This window comes from Stomoxys calcitrans, chromosome 3 (genome assembly GCF_963082655.1).
Source record: "Stomoxys calcitrans chromosome 3, idStoCalc2.1, whole genome shotgun sequence".
Taxonomy (NCBI): Eukaryota; Metazoa; Arthropoda; class Insecta; order Diptera; family Muscidae; genus Stomoxys; species Stomoxys calcitrans.
Window position 1 is genome coordinate 88600538 of NC_081554.1, and position 25910 is coordinate 88626447.

A 25910-nucleotide genomic window follows, 5' to 3' on the forward strand; every position below is an offset into this window, starting at 1 on the left:
AACAGGTGGATAAATTGTATGTCCCATGGCATAAATATAAGGGAGAAAGTGGCACAGGGTACGCCACAGGGGGGCATTTTATCGCCACTCCTATGGGTGACCACCATAAATGACCTATTACGGATGCTGACTGAGGAGGGATTTGAACCGATCTGCTACGCATACGATGTTATAATACTTCTAAGTGGTAAGGATCCGAACGAACTATGCAGAAGGGCCGAAAGGGACTTGCATATGGCATATGACTGGGCTAGACCCAGAAGTCTCAATGTTAAACCAGAGAAGGCTGAAATATCCTTGTTCCCGAGGAAGACGAAGGTGGGCCAATTTAATGCACCACGTTTCCTCAATAAGACGATTCCGATATATGACAATGTCAAATACTTAGATGTGATCTTGGACAGGAAACTGAATTGGAAGTGTCACATTCAGGAGCGTACTGAGAAATCTCACAGATGTTGGGCACTATGTAGACGGGCCGTAGGCTCGAAATGGGGCCTGCATCCTAGGATAGTCCAATGGCTCTACAGGAGCGTGATTATACCAATACATACTTACGACTCAGTAGTTTGGTGGACTGCTATGGAGAAAAAGTGCAACATAGGGACCAAAGAACATGTTGTATTGGCATAGGCGGAGCGATGAGGACCACGCCCACTAGGGCACTGGAGACTATTCTAGATATCCGACCCATTGACATACAAATTAAGTGTGAGGCAGCCACTGCGACTATGAGACTTAAACCGATGGGAGAATGGGCTGAGGATGGGAGCAGCTCATACCATCGCGGTATAATCGAGGCGACGATAGGAAACCTGGAAGGAAGGAAAGAGGTTTCCGATCGAGTGAAGTCGAGTGCGAGGCACTGCTGCCATCGGCACAGTCTTAGATTGATGGAGCCCTAGTATTGCCATCTGGAAGATCATGTTACAAGGATGGATCAAAACTAGAGGACAAAGTGGGCCTGGGAGTTAACATTGAGAACCCAGGGACTGAGATCTGTTTTAGACTGCCTGGTCCTGCAGGCGGAGATCCGGGCGATCACGGAATGTGTGATGTGGTGTGTTGCTAACGCGAGGACGTCGAGTGTGAACATCTTTACCGACAGTAAAATAGCCATAAGGGCAATAACAACCAGGACGGTAAGGTCACTAACAATCGTGCAGTGTAAGAAGGAGATTAACCCCTTCTTTGAGGAGGGGAAAATCCGCATCTTTTAGTTGCCGGGCCATAACGGAGTAAGGGGAAATGAAAGGGCAGACGATTTGGCGGTGAAGGACAGAGGACTGCCGTCAATAACCTTGGTTAACCCGAAGTCTTTCGGGTCGACGCAGTCCGAGTTAAGGGAGTGGGCGACGAATGCGCATGCAACATTGTGGAACAGCGAAACGGTCGGTAGGACGGCGAAAATTTTATGGGGGTATCCAGATCGTGAGAATTCAAGGCTACTACTGAAAGGAAGCAAGAAGGAGGTTAGTATAGCTTTTGGTATCATGACGGGACACATAGGACTACGAGCTCACTTATGTAAAATTAGTGCGGCAAGTGATAGCATGTGTAGGGCATGCGGGGAAGATGAGGAGACGTTGGAGCATTTCGTTTGTCATTGCCCGGCTTTCGCGCTAATAGATACCGGTACTTAGGTGGAGACACAATACCAGACATGAACCAACTTAGGGGAGTCGTATTGAAAACAATTAAGGATTTTGTAAGTAGCACGGAATTCCTAACTTAAAGTTTTTTATTAGAGGTTATTTTATAGTTTTAAGAGCATAGTTTTAAGTTTTATAGTTTTAAGAACATAGGTGTATGCCCATAGTGTCATGGGCCGGATTAATATCTGCTTTAACTAATTTAACTCGAAATTTTTCGTTTAAAGTCTCAATATCTGTGCAAAATTCATTAAAATCGGATCAGATTTAAATATATCTTTCAGCTGATATGGCTTTTAAGGCTGTAGAAACTACAATTTTGATCCGATCTTTACAAAATTTTGCAAGAGATGTTTTATTTAAAGATTACATTTTGATATGGCCTTTTAAGGCTGTAGTCGTCACAATTTTGGTTCGATCTTTATAAAATTTAGCGTGAAGTGTATTTTTTTAACTTCGTAGCACATTTAGATATATCTTTATCCGATATGGTCTTTAAAGTCTGTAGTAGTGACCATTTAAGTCATATCGAAAAAAATATTACAAAGTTCTATTCAGTTTTTCAAAAGGTATGCAAAATTAAACTCTGACTAGACATCAACATAGGTTTCATATATTGAAAGTAGTATGTATATTGACTCGGTGGTGTAGGGTAATATGTAGTCGACTCCTTCCGACTTTTGTCTTTTCGTACTTGTTTACGACGTACTCTGTTGTAAAGTCTGGGGACCTTATTCCCAATATTGCGGATCTCCCCGGTCATACAGGGTATTTCGTGGAATGATTTTATACATGCTATTACTTAAATACTTGTTTAAGTTCACCACGTTCTCTCCAGAAGTGGGTGGAGCACGATAATGCGGAGTGTGTGTTTTGATCGTTGGAGCCCGGTCAATAGCTATTGGGGAGTCAATAACTGATACCTAGCAAGATTTTTGTTCATGGCAGTCAAAATTTGGTTTCCATATTTATGCCATACCATAACCTCGAAAGGAAAAAACAATTTATTAGTCAATATGACCATTTCGATTTATTATAACCTGCTGTGGAACAGAGTATCATAACTTGGTACATTTGTTTGCATCGCAAAGAAGGAAAGAACTAGTCCAATTTTTAAGTATAGTTGGAGTTACTTGCGGCTTCATTTAAGCTATGTCCGTCTGTCTGTATGTCCGGCTCTTTATATGTGTAGTTCAAATAATTACCTTAGTTATTGGATCTATTACATGAAATCCCTTGCGGTTAATGGCTAGAAGTATGGTTTGTGGCAGGCTATCATCATTGGATTGAGTGACCACAAAGAAAGTAGAACCAAACATCTCCTGTTCGGCCAGTATTGTCAACAATTTTTGTTGGGCTTTGGCCTCATCAATGCCACTGACCACCAGATCTTTGACTTGTGTTGCAATTTGAGTTTTCCATTCTTGAGATTTTTTTGCTCGTATCTGTTCTTCGGGTAAAAGTTGTGCCAAGCATTCATGTGGTCTCTGAAGTGGGAGCAGATTTTCGCCATATTCAACGCGGTAAATTAAAGCGGCCAGTGTTAAGGCCGATTCTTTTGAGATTTTATAGTATCCAGCTAAATACTTAGGCACTTCCTGGGGATAGTGGAAAATTATATCGGCGTTACGATCTTTGCCCATTGTAGAACTAAGCCATAGTTTTCTCATGAAATACAGAAGATAGGGGCTGCTTAAATGCACATCAGCCGAACGTGATGGAACATTTTGCTTTATCCATTGCATCAAGTCGGTTATGAAGTCGAAAATGAATTCGTGTTCCGGTATGGAAAATACTCTATCGCCAATTTTAACAAATAAACTCATACCCTCCAGACTTTTCAGTTTCAAACGCAAGGCAATGGCTTGAGAGAGATCCTGTCCTCGAGTAAAAGACTCAATTTCAAAGGCCTCCACAGTTCCATCGGGGAAATAAATCTAAAAATAAAAACCAAGATATCAATTCAAATGGAATATAGGCCTATCAAGCCTTAAAATTCTTTCTAAGTTTATTAATTTTTCTTTGCTTCAGCATAAATTGAAGTCAATAAGAAAAAAAAAACAATCAAAATTAGTTAAACTTGCCTTGTGGTAGATGTGCATAAAACGATGTTGTATACCCTCTACTTCGATTACATAAGGCGGTTGCCTTCTTTGACCATTGTTTAGAGTACGCTTTACCCGTTTTAGAGATTCCGCAGCCAGGACATGAGTTCTTGTACGCAAAAACTCCACCAGTTCTTTCAGTACGATTGTTGAAGGGAAGGTCACACCAGCAGCAAGGTACATAAGATCCCAGCCTCGTTCTTCGCTATAGTTTCCAGAATTATCTGTAAGCTGCTTCATAAGCTGACAGTAAAGTTCATCACGTAATAGAGCATGTTGCAGGGCAGGTTTAAAAATTAAATCGGTATTGAATTGTTGTTTGCCACCCGGTATGTCTCCCATATACTGTAAAAGGATGAAAATATATTTGCAGTGCACAAGAAGATCATGAAATTATTAATATGATGCGCATTAAAGTCTCGTCGTACCAAACGATTATGGCTGGAGAACTGCCAACTGGCATAATATACACGTTGTATAGCTTTATACCAGTACCAGATCTGATTGCTATTCCCGTAAATTATATGAAAGAGCCACTAGCGTCAGATGCAGGCGAGATACTCTACTGCACGGGAAGATGTCTCAAGGAACCAGTCCCTCACATCTTTTAATACCCACCACCGAAGGATGGGGAAATATTCACTTTGTCATTCCTTTTGCAACACATCTAAATATTCATTTCCAATCCTATAAAGTATATATAAATTCTTGATTGTCGTAAAAATCTAAAACGATCCAGTCATGTCCGTCCGTTGAAATCGCGTTATTCTCCTTAAAAATGAAGATATTGAGCTGAAACTTTGCACAGGCCCTTTCTTTGTCCATAGTCCAGAGGTTAAGATCGAAGATGAGCTATATCGAACTATATCTTGATATACTCTCCATATAGACCAATCAGCCGATTTAAAGTTTTAGGCCCATAAAACCCACATCTATTATCCGATTTCGCTGAATTGAGACAGTGAGTTGTATTAAAGCAATCGGTATCCGTCTTGGACCCACAAATGTGCATTAAATTTATTGTCTGATTTCGTTGAAATTTAGGACAGTGAGTTCTTTAAGTTCCCTCGATGTCTTTCATGAAGACGGCCCAGATCGGTCCAGATTTGGATATAGCTACAAACATACACCGATCTCTCGATTTAAGGTCTTGTCCTCATAAAAGGCGTATTTTTTATCCGATGTCGCTGAAAATTGGCATAGTGTCTTATTTAAGGCTTTTCGGTATCCGTGTTCTATATGGTTCAGATTGGCCTATATTTGGATATAACTGCCAAAAAGACCAATTTGAATAAAAATTGAGCAGTGAGTTGAATTTACAGGCCACTCATTTGGTCCAAATCGGTCCATATTTCGATATAGATGCTATGTGAGCATAAATAATAAAGCTGCACGAGATGCAGATATTGGTCAGCATGTTTGTCACCTGAATAGGTGCGGTTATTAAATTTTTCCAGGTTATATACCGATTTGGGCAATACTTAGCACAGTTGTTGCAAGTCATAACAAAATATCTTATACAAAATTTCAGCCAATTCGGATAAGAAATGTGCCCTCTAAAATCTCAAGAAGTAAAGACCGAAGATTGGTTTATATGGCAGCAATATCAGGTTATTAACCGATTTGAACCATACTTAGCACAGTTGTGTTACAAACAGTTGTGTTACAAACAGAATGACGAAATTGGTATAAACCCATCCTATGGTGGAGGGTATAAAAATCAATTTATGTTTGTTTGTTTGTGTATTCCGTATAAACTTAAAAACTGCTAAACCGATTTTTCTTGAAATTTTCAAAGATGGTGCACAATGGTTCTGTTGTGAAAATAGGGTGCTGCATTTTTTTAAATTTGAATGGGGGAAGGCGGACCCTGCCCTTACCCTAATTTTCAGAAAGGTCAGATCTCGGAGACGAGTGGGACGATTAAAGCGAAATTTAGTTTGCACTCTTATAGACCTAAAAACAAGAATTTGTTATCTAAATTAAGGCCCCCAAAGCCCAATAAATGGAAATATAGACTAATCATGACAATATGAGACTCAAATGAAAAGTGTTTCAGAGTAGGAAATGAATCTGATATTCAAATGTGGGATTAAGAGTTTGAGTGATCACTCCCTATAACGGACATATTTATGGACCATAGCAATATGTGGTTCAAATTACAGATCTTTGCTTTGTAGGAGTTGAGGCTGCTGAATCTGCCGGAACGTAATTGAGCCAGAACTACTCTGGTTTGCCGGGGGTTGTCAAAATTTCTTCATGTGCAATGGGATGCGATCATTCTCCAAGGACTACATTCACCCAGTAGCTATTTACCGTATCTGCTACCATGTCTGCATGAATGTTGTCTAAACCTGCTTAATATGCCGCTTGATCTAGAGGTTCTCTCTTGTAGCGCTGAACCTCACGCTCTGATGACATGATCGTACAATCGTCCGCATATGATTGGGGAACTCCCTGTTTCACTGTACGGTGCTTCGACTTCTTAGCCCTAAATTCCACAAATGACTGGCGACCACATAGATAATTGGCGACTCAGCGTTTCAGGCCTGGCTGGAGGGACGTGTTGGCGATGTCCCCAAATAGTTTGGCATGGCTGACCGTGTCGAATGCCTTCGATAGGTCCAGTGCTACGAGGACCGTCCCATCACATGGCCTGGGCTGATTGAAGCTACGGCAAATGTGTGCGGTGATGGCATGCATAGCAGTTGTTGTACTATGCAGTCTTCGAATCCATGTTGATTGATGCTCGGCGAATGGAAATTCTCCTACGAAGTTCGGGAGGAGTTATGCCTTCTTTGCTACTGGGGCAAAAAGGGAGATCGGTCTGTACGACTCCCCCAAACTCGGGTCCTTTCCAGGCTTCAGTAGCAGGATCACTCTGCCTGTTTTCCAGACATCGGGAACTATAAGAGTGTTCAACAAGTAAAAGCGTGCTAAGTTCGGCCGGGCCGAATCTTATATACCCTCCACCATGGATCGCATTTGTCGAGTTCTTTTCCCGGCATCTCTTCTTAGGCAAAAAAGGATATAAGAAATGAGTTGCTCTGCTATTAAAACGATATCAAGATATGGTCCGGTTCGGACCACAATTAAATTATGTGTTGGAGACCTGTGTAAAATTTCAGCCAATTCGTATAAGAATTGCACCCTTTGGGGGCTCAAAAAAATAGAGAGATCGATTTATATGGGAGCTATATTGGGCTATAGACCGATTCAGATCATAATAAACACGTATGTTGATGGTCATGAGAGGATCCGTCGTACAAAATTTCAGGCATATCGGATAATAATTGCGACCTCTAGGGGTCAAGAAGTCAAGATCCCAGATCGGTTTATATGGCAGCTATATCAGGTTATGAACCGATTTGAACCTTATTTGACACAGTTGTTGGATATAATAACAAAACACGTCGTGCAAAATTTCCTTCTAATCGGATAAGGATTGCGCACTCTAGAGGCTCAAGAAGTCAAGACCCAAGATCGGTTTATATGGCAGCTATATCAGGTTATGGGCCGATTTGAACCATACTTGGCACAGTTATTGGATATAATAACAAAACACGTCGTGCAAAATTTCATTCTGATCGGATAAGAATTGCGCAAGCTAGAGGCTCAAGAAGTCAAGACCCAAGATCGGTTTATATGGCAGCTATATCAGGTTATGGACCGATTTGAACCATACTTGGCACAGTTATTGGATATCATAACAAAACACGTTGTGCAAAATTTCATTCCAATCGGATAAGAATTGCGAACTCTAGAGGCTCAAGAAGTCAAGACCCAAGATCGGTTTATATGGCAGCTATATCAAAAGATTTACCGATATGGCCCATTTACAATACCAACCGACCTACACTAATAAGAAGTATTTGTGCAAAATTTCAAGCGGCTAGCATTACTCCTTCGGAAGTTAGCGTGCTTTCGACAGACAGACGGACGGACGGACGGACGGACGGACGGACGGACGGACAGACGGACGGACATGGCTAGATCGACATAAAATGTCACGACGATCAAGAATATATATACTTTATGGGGTCTCAGATGAATATTTCGAGTAGTTACAAACAGAATGACGAAATTAGTATACCCCCCTTCTTATGGTGGAGGGTATAAAAACAGGTTGAATACAATAGTAAGGTACTCAACTCCTGGTAAATCCAGATTCTTCAACATCAATTTAGAGATTCCGTTGGGGCTAAACGCGTTGGATGATATGGCGCCACGGAAGACATTCGTAGCTTCGCCCACGGTAAATTGTGATGGCTGTCCATCGGCTCGGAGTCCACGGATACGACGAATGGCTCTCGTCCTTGCCTTATCACTCTCAGCATGCACAATAAATTGCCGGTTGAACAACCTGGCGCATCTCTTCGGATCAGTCACGGTAACGTCGCTAAAAGTGACTGATATCCTGTTATCTCGTCTACCGGGGTTCGAGAGTGACTTAACAGTATACCACAGCTTGCCCAAACTGGTGCATAAGTTATATTGCTCCAAGTGTCTTAGCCACCAATTCCGCGTATGTTTGTTGAATGGGATTACGCTCGTCTGCGAGTACCACTGCCTGCGCCGGGAAATTGGGCCGCACGTATTCGACCGGCCGGTTTAAAGCGAGCGGCTGCTGCCATAATTATGTCTTGGAATTTCCCCTCGGCAACTAGCATATCCAAAGGGGGTGGCTGTTCTTTGAAGCGGCGATTGGTACACTATCTGAAGCCAACCCAATCTGCCTTCTTCTGATGAAAGATTCCATCGGGTCAATCCGGTGAGTACAACCATGGGATTGGACATTATTAGTCATGTAGGTCAGTTGGAATTGTATGAGCCAAATCAGGCCAGGTATGGATATAGCTCCCATACAAACCTGCTCATTCTGCTAATTTAATTTTTTGTGCCACTAGAGGGCTCAATTTTTTTCTATTTGGCCGAAATGAACAACATTTACACCATAAATGACTCGTATTAGACGACAACCTGCTATTGCTTCCATATACACGAAACACCCTATTTGACCTCTTGAGCCTCTAGAGGGCATAATTATTATCCGATTTGGCGGATGTGGTGTTTTATTATGGCTTATAATATTCAAGGTCCCATGTAGCAGATCCCTCGGGTTGACTTCCGGGTTATCTTTCGTTTAGCTGAATCTTTGTTCGTGATGCATTGTTAAGACTTTCAAAATCCACGTTTAATCCAAATGGGTTCATAATCTGGCATATCTCCCGAGTTGATTACAATCATGGTAGAGTGTATTTCAAATTCGACCTGGGAATTAATACGCTTTTACTTGTTCGATGTATATTTACTTACTTGCAATCGTATATTGTCCAACTGCAGACCGTAGGGTTCTCCGTTTGTTTACAAATAGGAAAACAAAAAACAAGTAAAAGCGTGCTAAGTTCGGCCGGGCCGAATCTTTTATACCCTCCAACATGGATCGCATTTGTCGAGTTCTTTCCCGATATCTCTTTTTAGATAAACAATGCATACAAGAAAAGAATTCCTTTGCTAATAGAATTTAATGTTGGAGACCACAGTTGAAGTTTATGTGTAAAATTTGAGCCAAATCGAAAAAGAATGGGCCTTTTAGAGGCTCAAGAAGTTAAATAGTGAGATCGGTTTATATGAGAGCTGTATCAGGCTAAATACCGATTCAGACCATTTTTGACACGTTTGTTAGAGGTCAAGTCCGTTTTGAACCATATTTGGCACAATTGGTTGAAGTCATAGCAAAACAACTCATGCAAAATTTCAGCCAACTCGGATAGGAATCGCGCCCTCTAGTGGGTAAAGAAATCCAAATTCAAGATCGGTTTATATGGTAGCTGTATCAGGTTATGGACCGATTTAAACCATACTTAGCACAGTTATTGGAAGTCATAACGAAACACGTCATGCTAAATTTAAGCCAAATCGGATAGGAATTGCGCCCTCTAGAGGCTCAAGAAGTCAAGGCCTCAGATCGGTTTATATGACAGCTACATCAGGTTATGAACCGATTTAAACCATACTCAATACGGTTGTTGGAAATCATAACGAAACGCCTCATGCAAAATTTCAGCCAAATCGGATAAGAATTGCGTCCTCTAGTTGCTCAAGAAGTCAAGATCCCAGATCGGTTTATATGACAGCTATATCAAAACATGGACCGATATGGCCCATTTACAACCCCAACCGACCTACACTAATAAGAAGTATTTGTGCAAAATTTTAAGCGGATAGCTTTGCTCCTTCGAAAGTTAGTGTGCTTTCGACAGACAGACGGACGGACGGGTTTGGCTAGAACGAATTAAAATGTCATGACGATCAAGAATATATATATTTTATGGGGTCTTGGACGAATATTTCAAGGAGTTACAAACTGAATGACGGACAATATCCGATAGTATGAATTATTTGAAGACCACATAAATTTAGCGTACTACGTGTATATTTACTTACTTTTAAGATATTCTGAAACATTGAGACTGCCAATTCGAACAATTCATAGTCTTGCTGCAACTGTTTGAGAAGCGGAGCCTTAAGCAAATTACGAGAATGGCGCCATAACTCATCCGCATCCGAACGTATAGAATGCAAGCCTACTGAAGATGAACCTCTTCGAGCACTACAAAGAATTTTAGTTTAGAAAAATTTTTGGAATTTCTAGATACCAACCTTAAATTTGAGCGGAAATGATCCTGAGCGAATTTACTCAGGTTGTGCATTTTCTTGCGCTGCAAAGTGTTGTATTTCGAACGATCTGGTTTCTTGGGGACACTATGCACCATGTCTTGGTAAATTTTTAAAATCTTCTCCGAAGGTTTAGTAAGACAAGCCAAAACTGTAACAGCTTTTGGAGAAAATTCTCCAACCGCATTATTGCAGCTTCCGGTAAAGAAATCTTCACTATTTTCCATGATTTGAGAACCCGTGACTCCTTCGCTCAGTTCAATGAGATCACCCCTTTTCAGTTTGAGACACCCATTGCTTGCTGCCGATACTTCTGAAACATTAACATCGTCTAGAGCTATACAGTAGCGCGACCTTTGCTTTAGATTGCTTATCATATACGAGATTAACTCTTCCACATCTTTGGCTTCGTAGCACTTGAAAGTGAAATCTTCCTTTTGGACAGTCTCTATTTGTAAAGTGTCAATGGGATTACTTTCTTCGCTTTGTCTCAGTACCTTCGTAATTTCAACATAGGACAATTCGGCTAATATCTGTTCGGTTTCATCAACGAAATAGACGGCATTTGAGTTGACAGCAATCACAATTTGATCTGTTAGTAGCTTGGGACCACTTGTTCGCACAGCTTCATAAAAACGTGAGAAAAGCATGGGCCAAGTAAGATGGGCATAAATGCAAATATCCTCGATGGCTGTTTGTCTGGGAGCTCGCTGCTTTACATAATCGTTTTTCTGATAAGTTTCCCGTATCAATTTTGCCCAGGATTGGATTGTGTTTTCGCCAGTAGAAAGTAGATTATTGGGTACACTTTGGGGAATAAATTCGAATAGAGTCTGAAAGGATGGAAACAGTAAAGTATAATATTAATTAAGATTTTTCGAACACACTATATACAATTTGGGATTCTCGGAAAATTCTTAAGAATATACAGTTAAACTATACCTATAGTATTTTGAGCGAATGGAAAAAATAAGAGCGTTTAGAAACTTAAGGAGGACTAATAGAGCTCTTTTTTATGTATGAACATACTAAGGTTCTACAAATCTGTAGGTTAAAAGGTAAAAAAAGTTTGAGGCATAACAAGTTAAAAGTAAGAGCGACTTAGTTCGGCCAGACCCTCCTCCACTTTGCGAGGTATCTCTTTTTAGACAAGCAAAGAACAATGGATAATAATTGTAATGCTATTGGAGATATATCAAGATATAGTCCGATTCATACCATAAGTGAGTTGAATGTTGAAGACCATGTCAGAAGTCATTGGGTTATATTTAAATTCATTCGGTTAAGAATTGCGTCTTGTAGGGTCTCAAGAAGCATAATCGGGAGATCGGTATATGTGTATGTTCAAGGTCATGGGAGAAGCCTCAAGAAATCAAGACCCAAGATCGGTTTATATGGCAGCTATATCAGGTTATGAACCGATTTGAGCCATACTTAGCACAGTTATTGAAAGTCATAATAAACCACTTCGTGCAAATTTTCAGCCAAATCGGATGAGAATTGCGCCCACTATTGCTTCAAGAGGTCAAGATCCAAGATCGGTATATGTGGCAGTTATATGAGGTTATGGACCGATTTCAACCATATTTAGCAAAGTTGTTGAAGGTCATAAAATAACACTTCATGTAAATTTTCAGCCAAATCGGATGAGAATTGCGCCCACTATTGCCTCAAGAACTAAAGATCCAAGATTAGTATATGTGGCAGCTATATGAGTTTATGGACCGATTTCAACCATACTTAGCACAGATAATGGAAGTCATAACAAAACACTTCATGTTAAATTTCAGCCAAATCGGATGATAATTGCGCCCTCTAATGGCTCAAGAAGTCAAGATCCAAGATCGGTATATGTGGCAGCTATATGAGGTTATGAACCGATTTCAACTATACTAAGCACAGTTATTGAAAGTCATAATAAAACACTTCATGCAAATTTCAGCCAAATCGGATGAGAATTGCGCCCACTATTGCCTCAAGAAGTCAAGATCCAAGATCGGTATATGTGGCAGCTTTATGAGGTTATGAACCGATTTCAACCATACTTAGTACACAGTTGTGGGAAGTGATATCAAAACACTTTGTGTAAATTTTCAGCCAAATCGAATAAGAATTGCGCCCCCTGGATGCTGAAGAAGTCAAGACCCAAGATCGGTTCATATGGCAGCTATATCAAAACATGGACCGATTTCAAGCGCCTAGCTTTAGTCCTTCGAAGTTAGACTGCTTTCGACAGACGGACTGACAGACATGGCTAGGTCGACTTAAAATGTCATGGCGATCAAGAATATTTATATTTTTTAGGGTCTTAGACGCATATTTTGAGGTGTTACAAACGGAATGACGAAATTAGTATACCCCCATCCTATGGTGGAGGGTATAAAATGGCATTAAGTTCGGCCGGGCCGAACTTTTGATACCCACCACCTCGGATATATATGTAAACCACCTTTCGTCATAATCCGATGAAGAATGCTTTACATATGCACCCATAGCAGCTATATCCAAATATGGTCCGATTTGGACCAAATTCGGCGGGGACATTTAGTGATCTAATAAATACAAGCCACTGTTCAATTTTGGTCCAATATTGGACTTTTGATTGTTGATAGAAACATATCTAAGGGCAAAGATTCCTGAAGATCGCCTGTCTCGGCAACAGCATGTGTATAGTAAGGGCAAGTCCACTGAAGGGCAAGTCCACTCAGGGGCAAGTTCACTGTGTTATCCTTGATGCAAAGCCCGATGTTTTAGGCAGTGTAAATTACACAATGCCTGAGCAGCTTGACCAAAAGTAATGCAAATGCAAATTTGCCCATGAACATTTCATTAAAGAACAGGGGCAAACTTCTCACATATCAGTGAGTGCTCAAGTTTTAAGTTTAAGAATAAAGGGCCTCCAACTTATAGCCTAGTCCGAACGGTTCGAAGTTCGAAGATGGGCTATATCGGACTATATCTTGATATAGCCTACATATAGACTGATCCGCCGATTTAGGGTCTTAGGCCAATAAAAGCCACATGTGTTATCCGATTTTGCCAAAATTTGGGACAGTGAGTTGTGTTAGGCCCCTCGACATCCTTCGTCAATTTGGCCCAGATCGGTCCAGATTTGGATATAGCTGTCATATATACCGATCCTACGATTTAGGGTCCTAGGCCCATAAAAGCCACATTTATTATCCGATTTTGCTGAAATTTGGGACAGTGAGTTGTGATAAGCCCTTCGACATTCTTCGTCAATTTGGCCCAGATCAGTCCAGATTTGGATGTAGCTGCCATATAGACCGATCCCCTGATTTAGGGTTTTAGGCCCATAAAAGCCATATTTATTACCCGATTTTGTTGAAATTTGGGACAGTGAGTAGAGTTAGGCCCTTCGACATCCCTTGTCAATTTGGCTCAGATCGGTCCAGATTTGGATATAGCTGCCATATAGACCGATCTCTCGATTAAAGGTTTTGGGCCCATAAAAGGCGCATTTATTGTCCGATGTGGCCGAAATTGGGGACAGTGGGTTAAATTAAGCCCCTCGACATACTTCTGCAATATGGCACAGATCGGTTCAGATTTGGAAATAGCTACCATATAGCCCGATCTCTCGATCTAAGGTTTCGGGGTCATAAAAGGCACGTTTATTGTCCGATGACGCCGAAATTTGGGACGGTGAGTTGTGTTAGGCCATTCGATATCCTTTTTAAATTTGATCCAGATCCGTCCAGATCTGCCATATAGACCGATATCCCGATTTATGGTATTGGTCCGCTAAAGTCGCATTTATATTCCGATTTCACTTAAATTTTACACAGTGACTTATGACTAAGCATTTCGACATCCGTTTAGTACATTGTTCAAATCGGTTTAAGTTTAGATATAGCTACTTAAAAGACCAATATTTTGTTATACGCAATTGAAAAATGACTTGTACTTATAAGTATTTGGTCCAAATCGGAACATATTTCGATATAGCTGCTATGGGGCATAAGGTATGCATTTTTCACCGGAATTTGACGAAAGGTGTTGTACATATATACCCGAGGTGGTGGGTATACAAAGTTCGGCCCGGCCGATCCTAACGCCTTTTTACTTGTTTTAAAATGTCAAAGCTCCCTACAAGTATTACCGCTGCAATTTTTTTCTGAAGTTCTCGCTAGGATTCGTATCCAGGCGTTAAGTGTGGACATGCTTACCTCTGCACTATGGTGGCGTCCGAGACTACAGTACTAATATTCCTGATAGAATTGATCGGAACTACAATATCCCTGGTAATAGAAGTTACATAGACTTCTATACGTATGGTTCTAAACTAGACGACCTGGTAAGCTTTGAGGTATACTCTGAAGAAATAAGACTGGCCATATCGAGAAGGTTACCCGACCATTGTAGTGTGTATGTGGCGTTTGGCATAAATATCTTCTCGGACAGCCAAGTAGCCATTACATCTCGGAGGGAACATATTTCGAGCTTGCTATACTATGAATTACCTTAAACATTCCTGGGGAACTGTGAATTTTTGGGTATGCCTCCAACAACAATTAAGTTAAGTCTTCAAGATTAGAGCAAAAGGGCAACGTATGAGGCAGATAGTCCCAAAGTGGGGATTTTGTACGCTCCAAAATTATTTCGCCTAATCTAGATTTGAAGAGTTCAACAGCTTTGCCGTCGGGCTAGAACAGACGTCTCAGTCTGTCTGATCGAACATGCTGACAGACTAAAGGTTGCAAGGTACGACTTCTGGAGAAGCTGTGAGGAGATGCTGTATGTGTGTGCTCTGCTCTGGCAGTCAGAAAGAGTTCCTGTTTAGGTTATCATTTCTTTGACTCGGGTTTAGCGGATATGAACATTGGCAAGTTTGTGAGGTTTTATCTCAATCTGAATGATTCAACGGTAGGAACTAGATGGCATCTTTCTTTTCCTGTTCCCGTTATGTTATAACGGACAAAAACGCTTAAGTGAGTCTGATGGCAGTGCCATTTAAGCCTAACTTAGCCATCTACAAAGTTCGTGTCTGTATACCATGAGATATTTATGTGGATCCCCGTGTGGGAGTCACATGACACATGAAAGCAATTTAAAGCTCCTAGCTGGATATTTATTTGTTTATTGTAGAAAATATGTGTGTTTCAAGCAGAGGTGCACAAAATGGAAATGAGATCGTATGCGTGAGTTAGTCTCTAAAAATTATTTTAATTCTCTCCACGACTAAAAATTAAATAATTTGACAGAACCAATGGAATTTTTATAGGTAAACAAAATTTTAGAAAATGAGAAGAAATGAGTTTTTGGGAATTGAATATCAACGCGAGTGCAAATAAAATTTTAGTTTTGTGCAACCCTGGTTTACAGCTATAATCTTCTTTAAAAATTTGACCCCAAAAATTTAATATAAGATTTGTTTTCCACTTTCATATACTTTTCATGTGAGTCTCATATTATCATGATGAGTGTACATGTATATCTCTTTGTGGGTATGGTTACATTGACATTAATAAGAGAATTAACATTTACCTCATCTCTCATATCTTCGCCATATTCGGCATAATACTGCAAAGCACATATCATGGCCACATCCGTTTCGTTGCGGCAAGTATACTCTCCATAGTTCAGACCTCTGCATATCTGGAAATTGAAAATAGCAAAAATTTTGCCTTCATTGCTCGTAATGAAATTTTGCACTTGTTACTGACCTGTTTATAAACTAAACGAGCTGCCAATTGATCTTGTCTAGGATCAAACCAGGCGCTGAAAATTTCCTTGCGTAAATAAAGCTTCCAAACAGCTTTGCGTTCATTTTGCCCCCTCTCCTTGGCATATTGTTCACAATTGGAAATGGCATCCATGATGTGTTCTCCGCCACTGCCCAAAGACATGATTTTGTCATAAATTGATATGACCAAAGAAAAGCCAAAAAAGTTTAGAAGACCCATGTTTTCGGCCAATTGTTGGACAGCTTCCCCCGCTGTGGAGGCAGAATCAATTTGTAATTTTTTAACCGCACCATCCATCAGGCAAATTTCCAAAGTTATAGTGGATTTGTTGCGTGTAGATTGCAGTTCCAGCCAAGAGGGCGGCTGAGTACGGCTGCCATTCTTTAGGGTTCGATTTAGACGATTCTCACAATAGGGACCATACAACTCTGGTCCATACTGTAAAAAGCATCTTAAGAAATTCTCAAATCTTGAACTAGGCGCAAAGCAGCCTAGGCACAGTGATAGCAGAATCCAGCCTTTGGCGAATGAAGTGCGATAAGGGTTCTTAGTTAATTGCTTGCAGATTTGAGCCAAAATTTCATCCCTGTGTGTTTAAAAGAAAAAAAAATATCAGAAAGCGCCTTGGGCTATCCAAATTCAACTTACCTTAAATTCGGCTTTAGTATTCCATGACCAATAATGAAATGTAATTTTTCCAAATTACTCATTCTTGTACCTAATACCTGGTGATAATAGTCTACCTCATTCGCGTTGTCCATGGCCTTCCGCAATAGTTCAGGAAGATTTGTTTTTCTTTTCAAGGTTTTGCGTATCAGACGCCGTTGTTGTTCCTGGTCACCCATGGCAGCCAATGCTTCTTGGAATTCTCTGCTTTGTACCTGGGAGCGGGTAAGTGTTTGTGTCAAACGTTGCATGACGCTTGTTTTGACAGCTTCCGCATGCGAGACATCTTCTTCATCATCTGCGCTGTACTTGGCCTCGGCCATGTCACCCATAAAACGGAGTATCATTATCCAAATGGACTGAAAACAAAAAAAGGTTAAGCCAAATTTATACAAACCCATGGCAATTGTATCTATGTATATCACTCAAGTAGGTTAATAGATATACGAGCATTTTATTCGTAAATTAAAATTCTAGTTCCCAATATTTAATTTCGCTAAACATAGTTAAACTCCATCCGTATGCAGGACATATAGCAGTTGTTCTATAGATTTCTCTTCCTAGAAATCCTCGCAGCTTCTTTAGATTTCGTTATTTTCAATCTTAAGTATATTAGCATGTTCCATATCGAAAAAGTATGTGTAGCCACAAAACTCAATTGCCATTCTTAACGGCGCTGTCATGCCCAGACAACACTCCTTTGGATCCAGCTGACTATTATGCTGTCCACCAGACCACCACACCATATAGGATGATTACAGTTTGCTACACAATCTGGATCTTAATTGGGCCAGAGTAGCTCCAGTTATCTTTGGTCCAGTTTAGGTCTTGTAATTCCTTCTCATCATCTTATATTGGTGATGGGCATCCACCAAGAATCATATTCGGCGGATGCAATGATGCCGCATACCTTATAGTATCTTTGTATGAGGAGGTTGTAAGTGAATCGAGAACCGACAACACATCACCACACAACAAGTCGATTACTGGATTTGGTGTATGTACACAGTGGCATGGACGTATTAACATGCACATCCTCTTTTCAACCTCAATTAATTTAAAGATCCACATTCTCCTTCTGACGTGTCTCAGAGGGGGTTCCAACTCGATAAGGTGGAAATTCGGGTGATTCTCCTGAAAGCATCTTAGGAGAGATGCCATTTAGAGAGCAGCTCACTATGATCTTTAACTTTAAGAATTTGGGTCTCCTCATGTTTGTTATTTGTAGGGAGCCCGTGATCGTCCTTAGGGCTGCATTCTGATAGGTCTGTAGGTTTCTCCATTGCATTTGGCTCACTCCTGCTGTCCATGTTGGAGCTACATAATTCACAACTAGTCGGCAAATTGCTTTATAGGTTGTTAATAACGTCTCTTTGTCCATACCCATTTGCTTACTACCAAAGATTTGAAGATTTTGTTAAGTTTCTCGCCTTTTCGCATTCTGTTATAGCACGGGCTCAAGTCGAGAAGAGACTGTCAAGGTTTACCTCAACGATTTTGGGGTGATTTACTGTCGAAATTCTTTGTCCATCGACTACGACTTCAAGCTCCATTGAAACCTCTTTCGTCCAGGTGTTGACTAGTTACACCATTCATGTTGCGATTACTAAAAAATGCCTCAAGGTCTTTGGAGTATGTTCGTTCTTTCAGACAGCTCTTCCCTCTCCTTCGCTAGGACAGAGCAGTCATACGCGTATGATATTATCTTTATGCTAGTCGGTGCTGTTGGGAGTTTTGACGGAAAGAGGTAAAACAGTGGCGGGAGAAAACACCCCCTTAGAAACTCCTTGCTTAAATCTACGGGTCTTCGACTTCATGTTTGTTAACTCTGTATATAATTGGCGACCGCACATACAGTCCATCTCTTAGTCGTGTTGACCAGACTCGATGAAGAGCTTGGTGTGGGTGACCTTATCCAAAGCTTTTGAAAGACAAAGATTAACGATAACGGTTCGCTAACAGCATCTTTTCTGGTTCAGAACGTGGCTGATATATGTGGTGATAGCGGTCTTGCTGTGAATTTTTCTAAACCAACCATACTGGTGGTTGGCTGGAAGAAGGGGCGAATGTAGACCGATTAGAAGTGGCGCTTTAAGTGTTTTTGCGACCTTGTTCAGCATGTTTTCTTGGTATAAAAATGGAGAGAACTCTACCCAATTTCCACAAATCAGGTATTAGTAGGGTGAATATAGATATATTGAGGATATCCGCCAAATATTTGACTTCTAATTCACCCAGATGTTCGAGCATTAGCATCGATATTCCGTCAGTGCTCTTGACTTCTATGGTTTGCACTTCTTATGGCTTCAGTAACATCCTCGACACCGAATAGATGTGGGTCCTCATGGACTGGGCGATTTCTTACTCTCCATAGAATGCCCTTTAAGCCTTGCCATTTAATGGGTGCTCGACACATTGTCTTCCAAAATAGGCCGCACACGGTTTCGTTTCTGATATCTGATTTCCATTGAACCCGTCAGTAACTGGGTTTGTATTTCTTGACGGGTTATTGAGAGATTGAATTGCTGACCATAGATTATTGGCACCTGAGCGCGTGTTGCAGCTTCTGTTATTATCCATCCATTTCCCCCGCTTGTGTTCACGACTAACTTGCTAATCTCATGGCTAAGTTCGGTTATATTTGTGTAGCTACAATAGAATTGATTCGGAGGAAACCGTGGCGCAGCGGTTACCATGACCGTCTGTGATGCCGCACGCCAAAATCCCGTCGTGAACACCTGAAAAATTTTTCAGCGGTGGATGTCCCCTTACTAATGCTGGCTTCATTTGTGAGGTATTCTCCTATGTTAATCATGAGTACAATTTTTGACTCACGAGCGTGAGTCGACATAAAAAATCGTGCGTTTGCGTCCGAAAATACAATTTCTTTCTCGTGAGTATGAGTAAAAAATCACTAACGCGCACATCTCCAGCATTTTCACAGCGTGCCAAAATTTTCACAGCGTGCCTAGGACTTTCATATACTCCGAAAACCTGGCAGGAGGCAAGGGTGGTGTTTATTCAGAGAAGACTGAAATATGCCTGTTCACGAGAAAGACGAAGGTGGGCCAATTTAACGCACCACGTTTCCTCAATAAGACGATTTCGATATCTGACTAGGTCAAAAATATTTAGGTGTGATCTTAGACAGGAAACTGAATTGGAAGTGTCACATTCAGGAGCGTACTGAGAAGGCTCACAGATGTTGGGGACTATGTAGATGGGCCGTAGGCTTCAAATGGAGCCTGAATCCTAGGATAGTCCACTCGCTCTACAGGAGCGTGATTAGACCAATACTTACTTACGCCTCAGTAGTTTGGTGGACTGCTATGGAGAAAAAATGCAACATAAGGACCATACAACAGGTTCAGAGAACATGTTGTATAGGCATAGGCGGAGCGACGAGGACCACTCCCACTAGGGCACTGTGGACTACTCTAGATATTCCACCCATTGAGTTACAGGTTAAGTGTGAGACAGCCACTGCGGCTTAAGACTTAAGGCGAACGGATTGAGAATTGGAGCAGCTCGCGGTATAATCGAGGCAGAACCCTAGTATTACCATCTGGAAGATCAAGTTACACGGATGGATCAAATCTAGAGGACAGAGTGGGCCTGGGGGTTTAAATTGAGAACCTAGGGACAGAGATCTATTTTAGAATGCCTGACCATAATACGGTTCTGCAGGCGGAGATCCGAGCGATCACGGAATGCGTGAGGTGGTTTGGTGCTAACGCAAGGACGTCGAGTGTGAACATCTTTACCGACAATAATATTGCCATAAGGGCAACAAATACCAGGACGGTAAGGTCACGAAAATTCTTGCAGTGTATGAAGGACAATAACGCCTTCTCTGAGGATAGCAAAATACGCATCGTTTGGGTGCTGGGCCATAACGGAGTAAGAGGAAATGAGAGGGCAGACGATTTGGCGGCCAGAGTACTGTCATCAATAAACTTGGTTAAGCCGAAGGCTTTCGGGTCGACGCAGTCCGAGTTAAGGGAGAGGGTGGCAAATGCGCATACAATATTGTGGAAAAGCGAAACGGGCGGTAGGATGGCGAAAATCCTATGGGGGGAACCAGATAGTGAGAAGACGAGGCTATTACTGAAAGGAAGCAAGAAGGAGGTCAGTATAGCTATAACGGGACACATAGGACTACGAGCTCACTTATGTAAAATTAGTGCGGCAAGTGATAGCATGTGTAGGGCATGCGGGGAAGATGAGGAGACGTTGGAGCATTTCGTTTATCATTGCCCGGCTTTCGCGCTAATAGATACCGGTACTTAGTTGGAGACACAATATCAGACATGAGCCAACTTATGGGAGTGGTATTGAAAACAATTAAGGATTTTGTAAGTAGCACGGAATTCCCTACTTAAAATTTTCTTTTTAGAGGTTACTTTATAGTTTTTAGAGCGAACAACAAGCCCATTACTGGCTAATGTGTATGTCGATAGTGGCATGGGGCGGATTAATATCTGCACCCTCTTTTCAACCTAACCTAACATCTCCAGCATGGAAGCATTGTTTTTATACCCATCACCATCGGACGGGGATTTACTCATGTAGTCGTGTCCGTCTGTGAAAATCGCGATAGCGATCGATCGCTATCGCCACTTGAAATATGGCACAGATGCTTCTTATTAATATAGGTCGCCGTGGATTGCGTATGGACCATATCGGTTCACATTTGGATATAAGTAGCTCCCATATAAACCGATCTCCTGATTTGAGGCCCTAGAAGCCAATTGTTATCCGATTGAGCTGAAATATTGAACGTATTGTTTCGTTATATGCCAAGCATGGTCTAATTCGATTTGTAATTTAAATTTGTTGCCTGATTCGGTTGAAATTTGTTATGTAGAAATTTTAAGCACCATCTATGGTGGTGGGTTTCCAAGATTCGGCGAACTTAGCCGAACTTAGCATGTTTTTTTTTTGTTGTGCTTCAGGCACGATCTTAAACGAGCGATATAACGTGTAACGGTTCTAAACGAACATGGGAACAACAAATCAGTACCATTGCAGCGATTTCTATTATCCATTTTGTGCTTCTATAAGAGCTGAATTGCATTCATAGTAGAAGCGCATTTAAATGGAAAATTGATCTATAATTTCATCAAATGAATTTAGTGCAATAGCAGCGCTGAGTGGCTCGCTTACAAAGGTGCTGAAAATTTAGAGAGGTTTTTTCTGGGAGTGACTTATATTAGGGTGTGCCTCATAGTCACCATTGTCACTTCCCTACTCACGGAGCGAAGCCAACATATTGTCCTCTGACAAACCTTACCCTTAGTGGGTTCATCCCCAGCTCCCAGAGGTTATTTGTCTTTACAATGGACACAAGGAAGTACGCCTCCTTGTGTTGTAATGTCGGAAATATTCCATAAGGTCCTAGTGAACTTTTCAGAGTATGTGACTAGGATAAACATTGTTAAACGGGGTTGTTATTTCAAATCACCAATAGCAAGTAAAACAACGCTGAGTTCAACACGATATACACAAACGGCTTGGCTTTTTTTCAACGCAAACGAAGCTTCAGTTATGATCACATCATTTGGTTATAACATAGTTTCATTCATAATTCCAATTGCTTTAATGAGACAACAAAAACACATTCCAGACGTAACGTAAGTGATATTTTTAAGCATAATGTGTTAAATTATTTTGTAAATATTAGAAAAATTTTGTCTACTCAAAATAAGTTTAAACGGAATCTATTTTAAGATACGAATGATTTTAACACGTGCCTCGCTATTGGTTTTACTAATGATATGTGAACAACAGTTTATCACTAATTTTGTGCAATTGAGAAGAGAAAGAGTACGTAGTTATGCTTCTTCTTTCACTATACAAAAAATAGGTAATAACCCTAATAGAAAAAAAAAGTATTTTTTTATTTTTCTTACCTGAGCCGCAATTTCATCCAATGGCAGATCATGATCAAGAAGTGATTTTTTCAACGGTCTTCTGTTGTATTGTCCCGTAACTCCAGAGTGAAAATATGTAGCAGCAAACTTGGCAAAACTGTATTCGGAAGCATCAACATCGGGAATCTTAGGCTTGGGCAAACGTATGGTGCCCCCTGTTGGTGTGGCTGCAATTGTTGTCTTCAAGGGCTATAATTGAAAAAAAAGAAAAGAGAAAAATTAACTTAGCTGTAATCGAAATTTATTTTGTATTGTCTACTGTACTAATTTCTCTTATACAAACACCTTATCGTTTCTACTCGCACAACCCACAAAATTGGCACACAGAGCAGTGCAACAATTCATTCAGTACCCGAAAGAGTCCAAATTCATAAATTCACTCGTTTTTCTAATGGACAGGTTGAGACGGCTGAGTAATTGTCCGTTATCAACTATTCAATGCGGGTTGTAAATATTTAGCGGCTTTTTTGACACTGGTATTAAAACCTCCGAGCGATCGTTTGGATGAGATAAAGCTGCTTGGCGGTAGTAATAAAAAGTCATATAAATTATAACGCGAAATGTGTCGCATAGGTGTTATAAATAATGTATTGAGTTTTCACCATACAGTGGCCCAATGTGACCAGTGATTTTATGGTCCATTGAGATGTGTAAAATTGATGTTTGGAAAACTTCATCGGTGGTTGTTTTATCATTTATGTATATCTCTCAGATATAGTAGACAACGGATATAAGAAAGTCGAAATAACAATTTTTCCTTATATGCGTTTCATTTCTATAAATAATTATTGTAAAGGGTGATTTTTTTGAGGTTAGGATTTTCATGCATTAGTATTTGACAGATCACGTGGGATTTCAGACATGGTGTCAAAGAGAAAGATGCTCAGTATGCTTTGACATTTCATCATGAATAGACTTACTAACGAGCAACGCTTGCAAATCATTGAATTTTATTACCAAAATCAGTGTTCGGTTCGAAATGTGTTCAAATTTTGACAAATTTTGTTCAGCGATGAGGCTCATTTCTGGTTGAATGGCTACGTAAATAAGCAAAATTGCCGCATTTGGAGTGAAGAGCAACCAGAAGCCGTTCAAGAACTGCCCATGCATCCCGAAAAATGCACTGTTTGGTGTGGTTTGTACGCTGGTGGAATCATTGGACCGTATTTTTTCAAAGATGCTGTTGGACGCAACGTTACGGTGAATGAACACATTTCGAACCGAACACTGATTTTGGTAATAAAATTCAATGATTTGCAAGCGTTGCTCGTTAGTTAGTCTATTCATGATGAAATGTCAAAGCATACTGAGCATCTTTCTCTTTGACACCATGTCTGAAATCCCACGTGATCTGTCAAATACTAATGCATGAAAATCCTAACCTCAAAAAAATCACCCTTTATTATACCCACAACCGAAGGATGGGAGTATATTCTTTTTGTAATTCCGTTTGCAACACATCGAAATATCCATTTCCGACCCTATAAAGTATATATATTCTTGATCAGCGTAAAAATCTAAGACGATCTAGCCATGTTTGTCCATCTGTCCGCCTGTCTTTTGAAATCACGCTACAGTCTTTAAAAATAGAGATATTGAGCTGAAACTATACACAGATTCTTTTGTTTCCATAAGCAGGTTAAGTTAGAAGATGGGCTATATCGGACTATGTCTTAAAATAGCCCCCATATAGACCAATCCGCCGATTTAGGGTCTTAGGCCAATAAAAGCCACATTTATTATCCGACTTTGCTGAAATTTGGCACAGTGCGTTGTATTATGCCCTTCGACATTCTTCTCCAATTTGACCCAGATCGGTTCAGATTTGGATATAGCTGCAATAAAGACCGATCCGCCGATTTTGGGTCTTAGGCCCATAAAAGCCACATTTATTATCCGATTTTGCTGAAATTTGGGACAGTGAGTTGAGTCGACTTCCTTCTTCAATTTGGTCCTGATCGGTCCAGATTTGGATATAGCAGCCATATAGACCGATCTCTCGATTTAAGGTTTTGGACCCATAAAGGGCGCATTTATTGTCCGATGTCGCCGAAATTTGAGACAGTGAGTTGTGTTAGGCCTTTCGACATTCTTCTTTAATTTGGCTCAGATTGGCCCAGATTTATATAAAGCTTCCATATATAGTTCTCATTTGTTTGAACATATTTGCTCCAAATTTGATGCGGATTTTTTAAAAAACCATTTGAAAACATCCGCCGAGTTCCATCAAAGTTGGTTCAGAATTAGATAAAGCACCCACTTTGTACTTATAGGGTTTGTGTGAGTTATTATACAGTCGGCACCGCCCGACTTTTGCCTTTCCTTATAGGTTTTGTATAAATTTTTGTCAGAATCCATGGTGGTGGGTTTCCAAGATATGGCCCGGCCGAACTTAGCGCGTTTTTACTTGTTAGAGGTCTTCTACTTCTACTTCTACTTCAACCTCACCTTTATCTTTATATAAAAAATCGAAGGCTCAAAACGTGCCAGGAAGATGGATAATTAAAATTTAGGGTTACGGAATTTAAGATGGAGCAAAGCCACAATGGGTTTGGTGTATAGACTCGCATACCGTAATCTATTTATACTGTTGGTTTATTCTTCAAGATGTGCTTTTTGGTTTCATTGCTCAGGGTGTGTTTCTGGGGGGAGTATCTCCTTTGAGCGAGGAATCCTACATACCAATCCCTTCCTGACCATTGCTACTTATTATTCCGACCGAACAATGTGTGTGGCTTGAGTGTGTTCTTTTCCGAAGGAATAATCACAAAATAGTTGTTTTTTTTTCTTAACTATTTATTTGCAAGAGCTACGATGAATCATGGCAATACGAAGGAAATTTAACTTTACCTTTACCTAATTTAAGATTTACCCTTCCAACAATACCTATTTATGTCATCCAACTAAACATTTTAAACTTAAAACGTGTAAAATTATCGTCAGTGGAATATTACTTGTATTATCGTCAATGTAATCGAATGAAATTTGATTTGTTAAGGATGCCAACTTTTTATCTACTTTCGGAGAAAATCCGTCTTGTCATTTCTCTGAGGCTTCTTGAGCAAGTATAACAAGACGGGTTGGAATAATCAATCTAACAACAGCCGTAACAAAATACCCCTAGTGGCCCTACGTAGTCTATGCATAATGCCATAATAATATATTCAT

At 40.5% G+C, this 25910-nt stretch overlaps 1 protein-coding gene across 1 annotated transcript in view; it reads right to left on the minus strand.

The window, feature by feature from the left end:
- Positions 1–25442, minus strand: part of LOC106086846 (myosin-VIIa) — a 29386-nt gene extending 3944 nt beyond the window's left edge. Inside the window, exons 1-9 of the mRNA XM_059365503.1 lie at positions 25425–25442; positions 22722–22931; positions 16792–17168; positions 16123–16729; positions 15944–16054; positions 10421–11268; positions 10205–10370; positions 3737–4102; positions 2858–3589 (exon numbers count right to left, since the gene is read on the minus strand). Coding sequence (XP_059221486.1) covers positions 2858–3589; positions 3737–4102; positions 10205–10370; positions 10421–11268; positions 15944–16054; positions 16123–16729; positions 16792–17168; positions 22722–22931; positions 25425–25442 — 3435 coding nt within the window. The remainder of the gene's footprint in view (positions 1–2857; positions 3590–3736; positions 4103–10204; positions 10371–10420; positions 11269–15943; positions 16055–16122; positions 16730–16791; positions 17169–22721; positions 22932–25424) is intronic.
- Between the last annotated feature and the right edge of the window lie 468 nt (positions 25443–25910).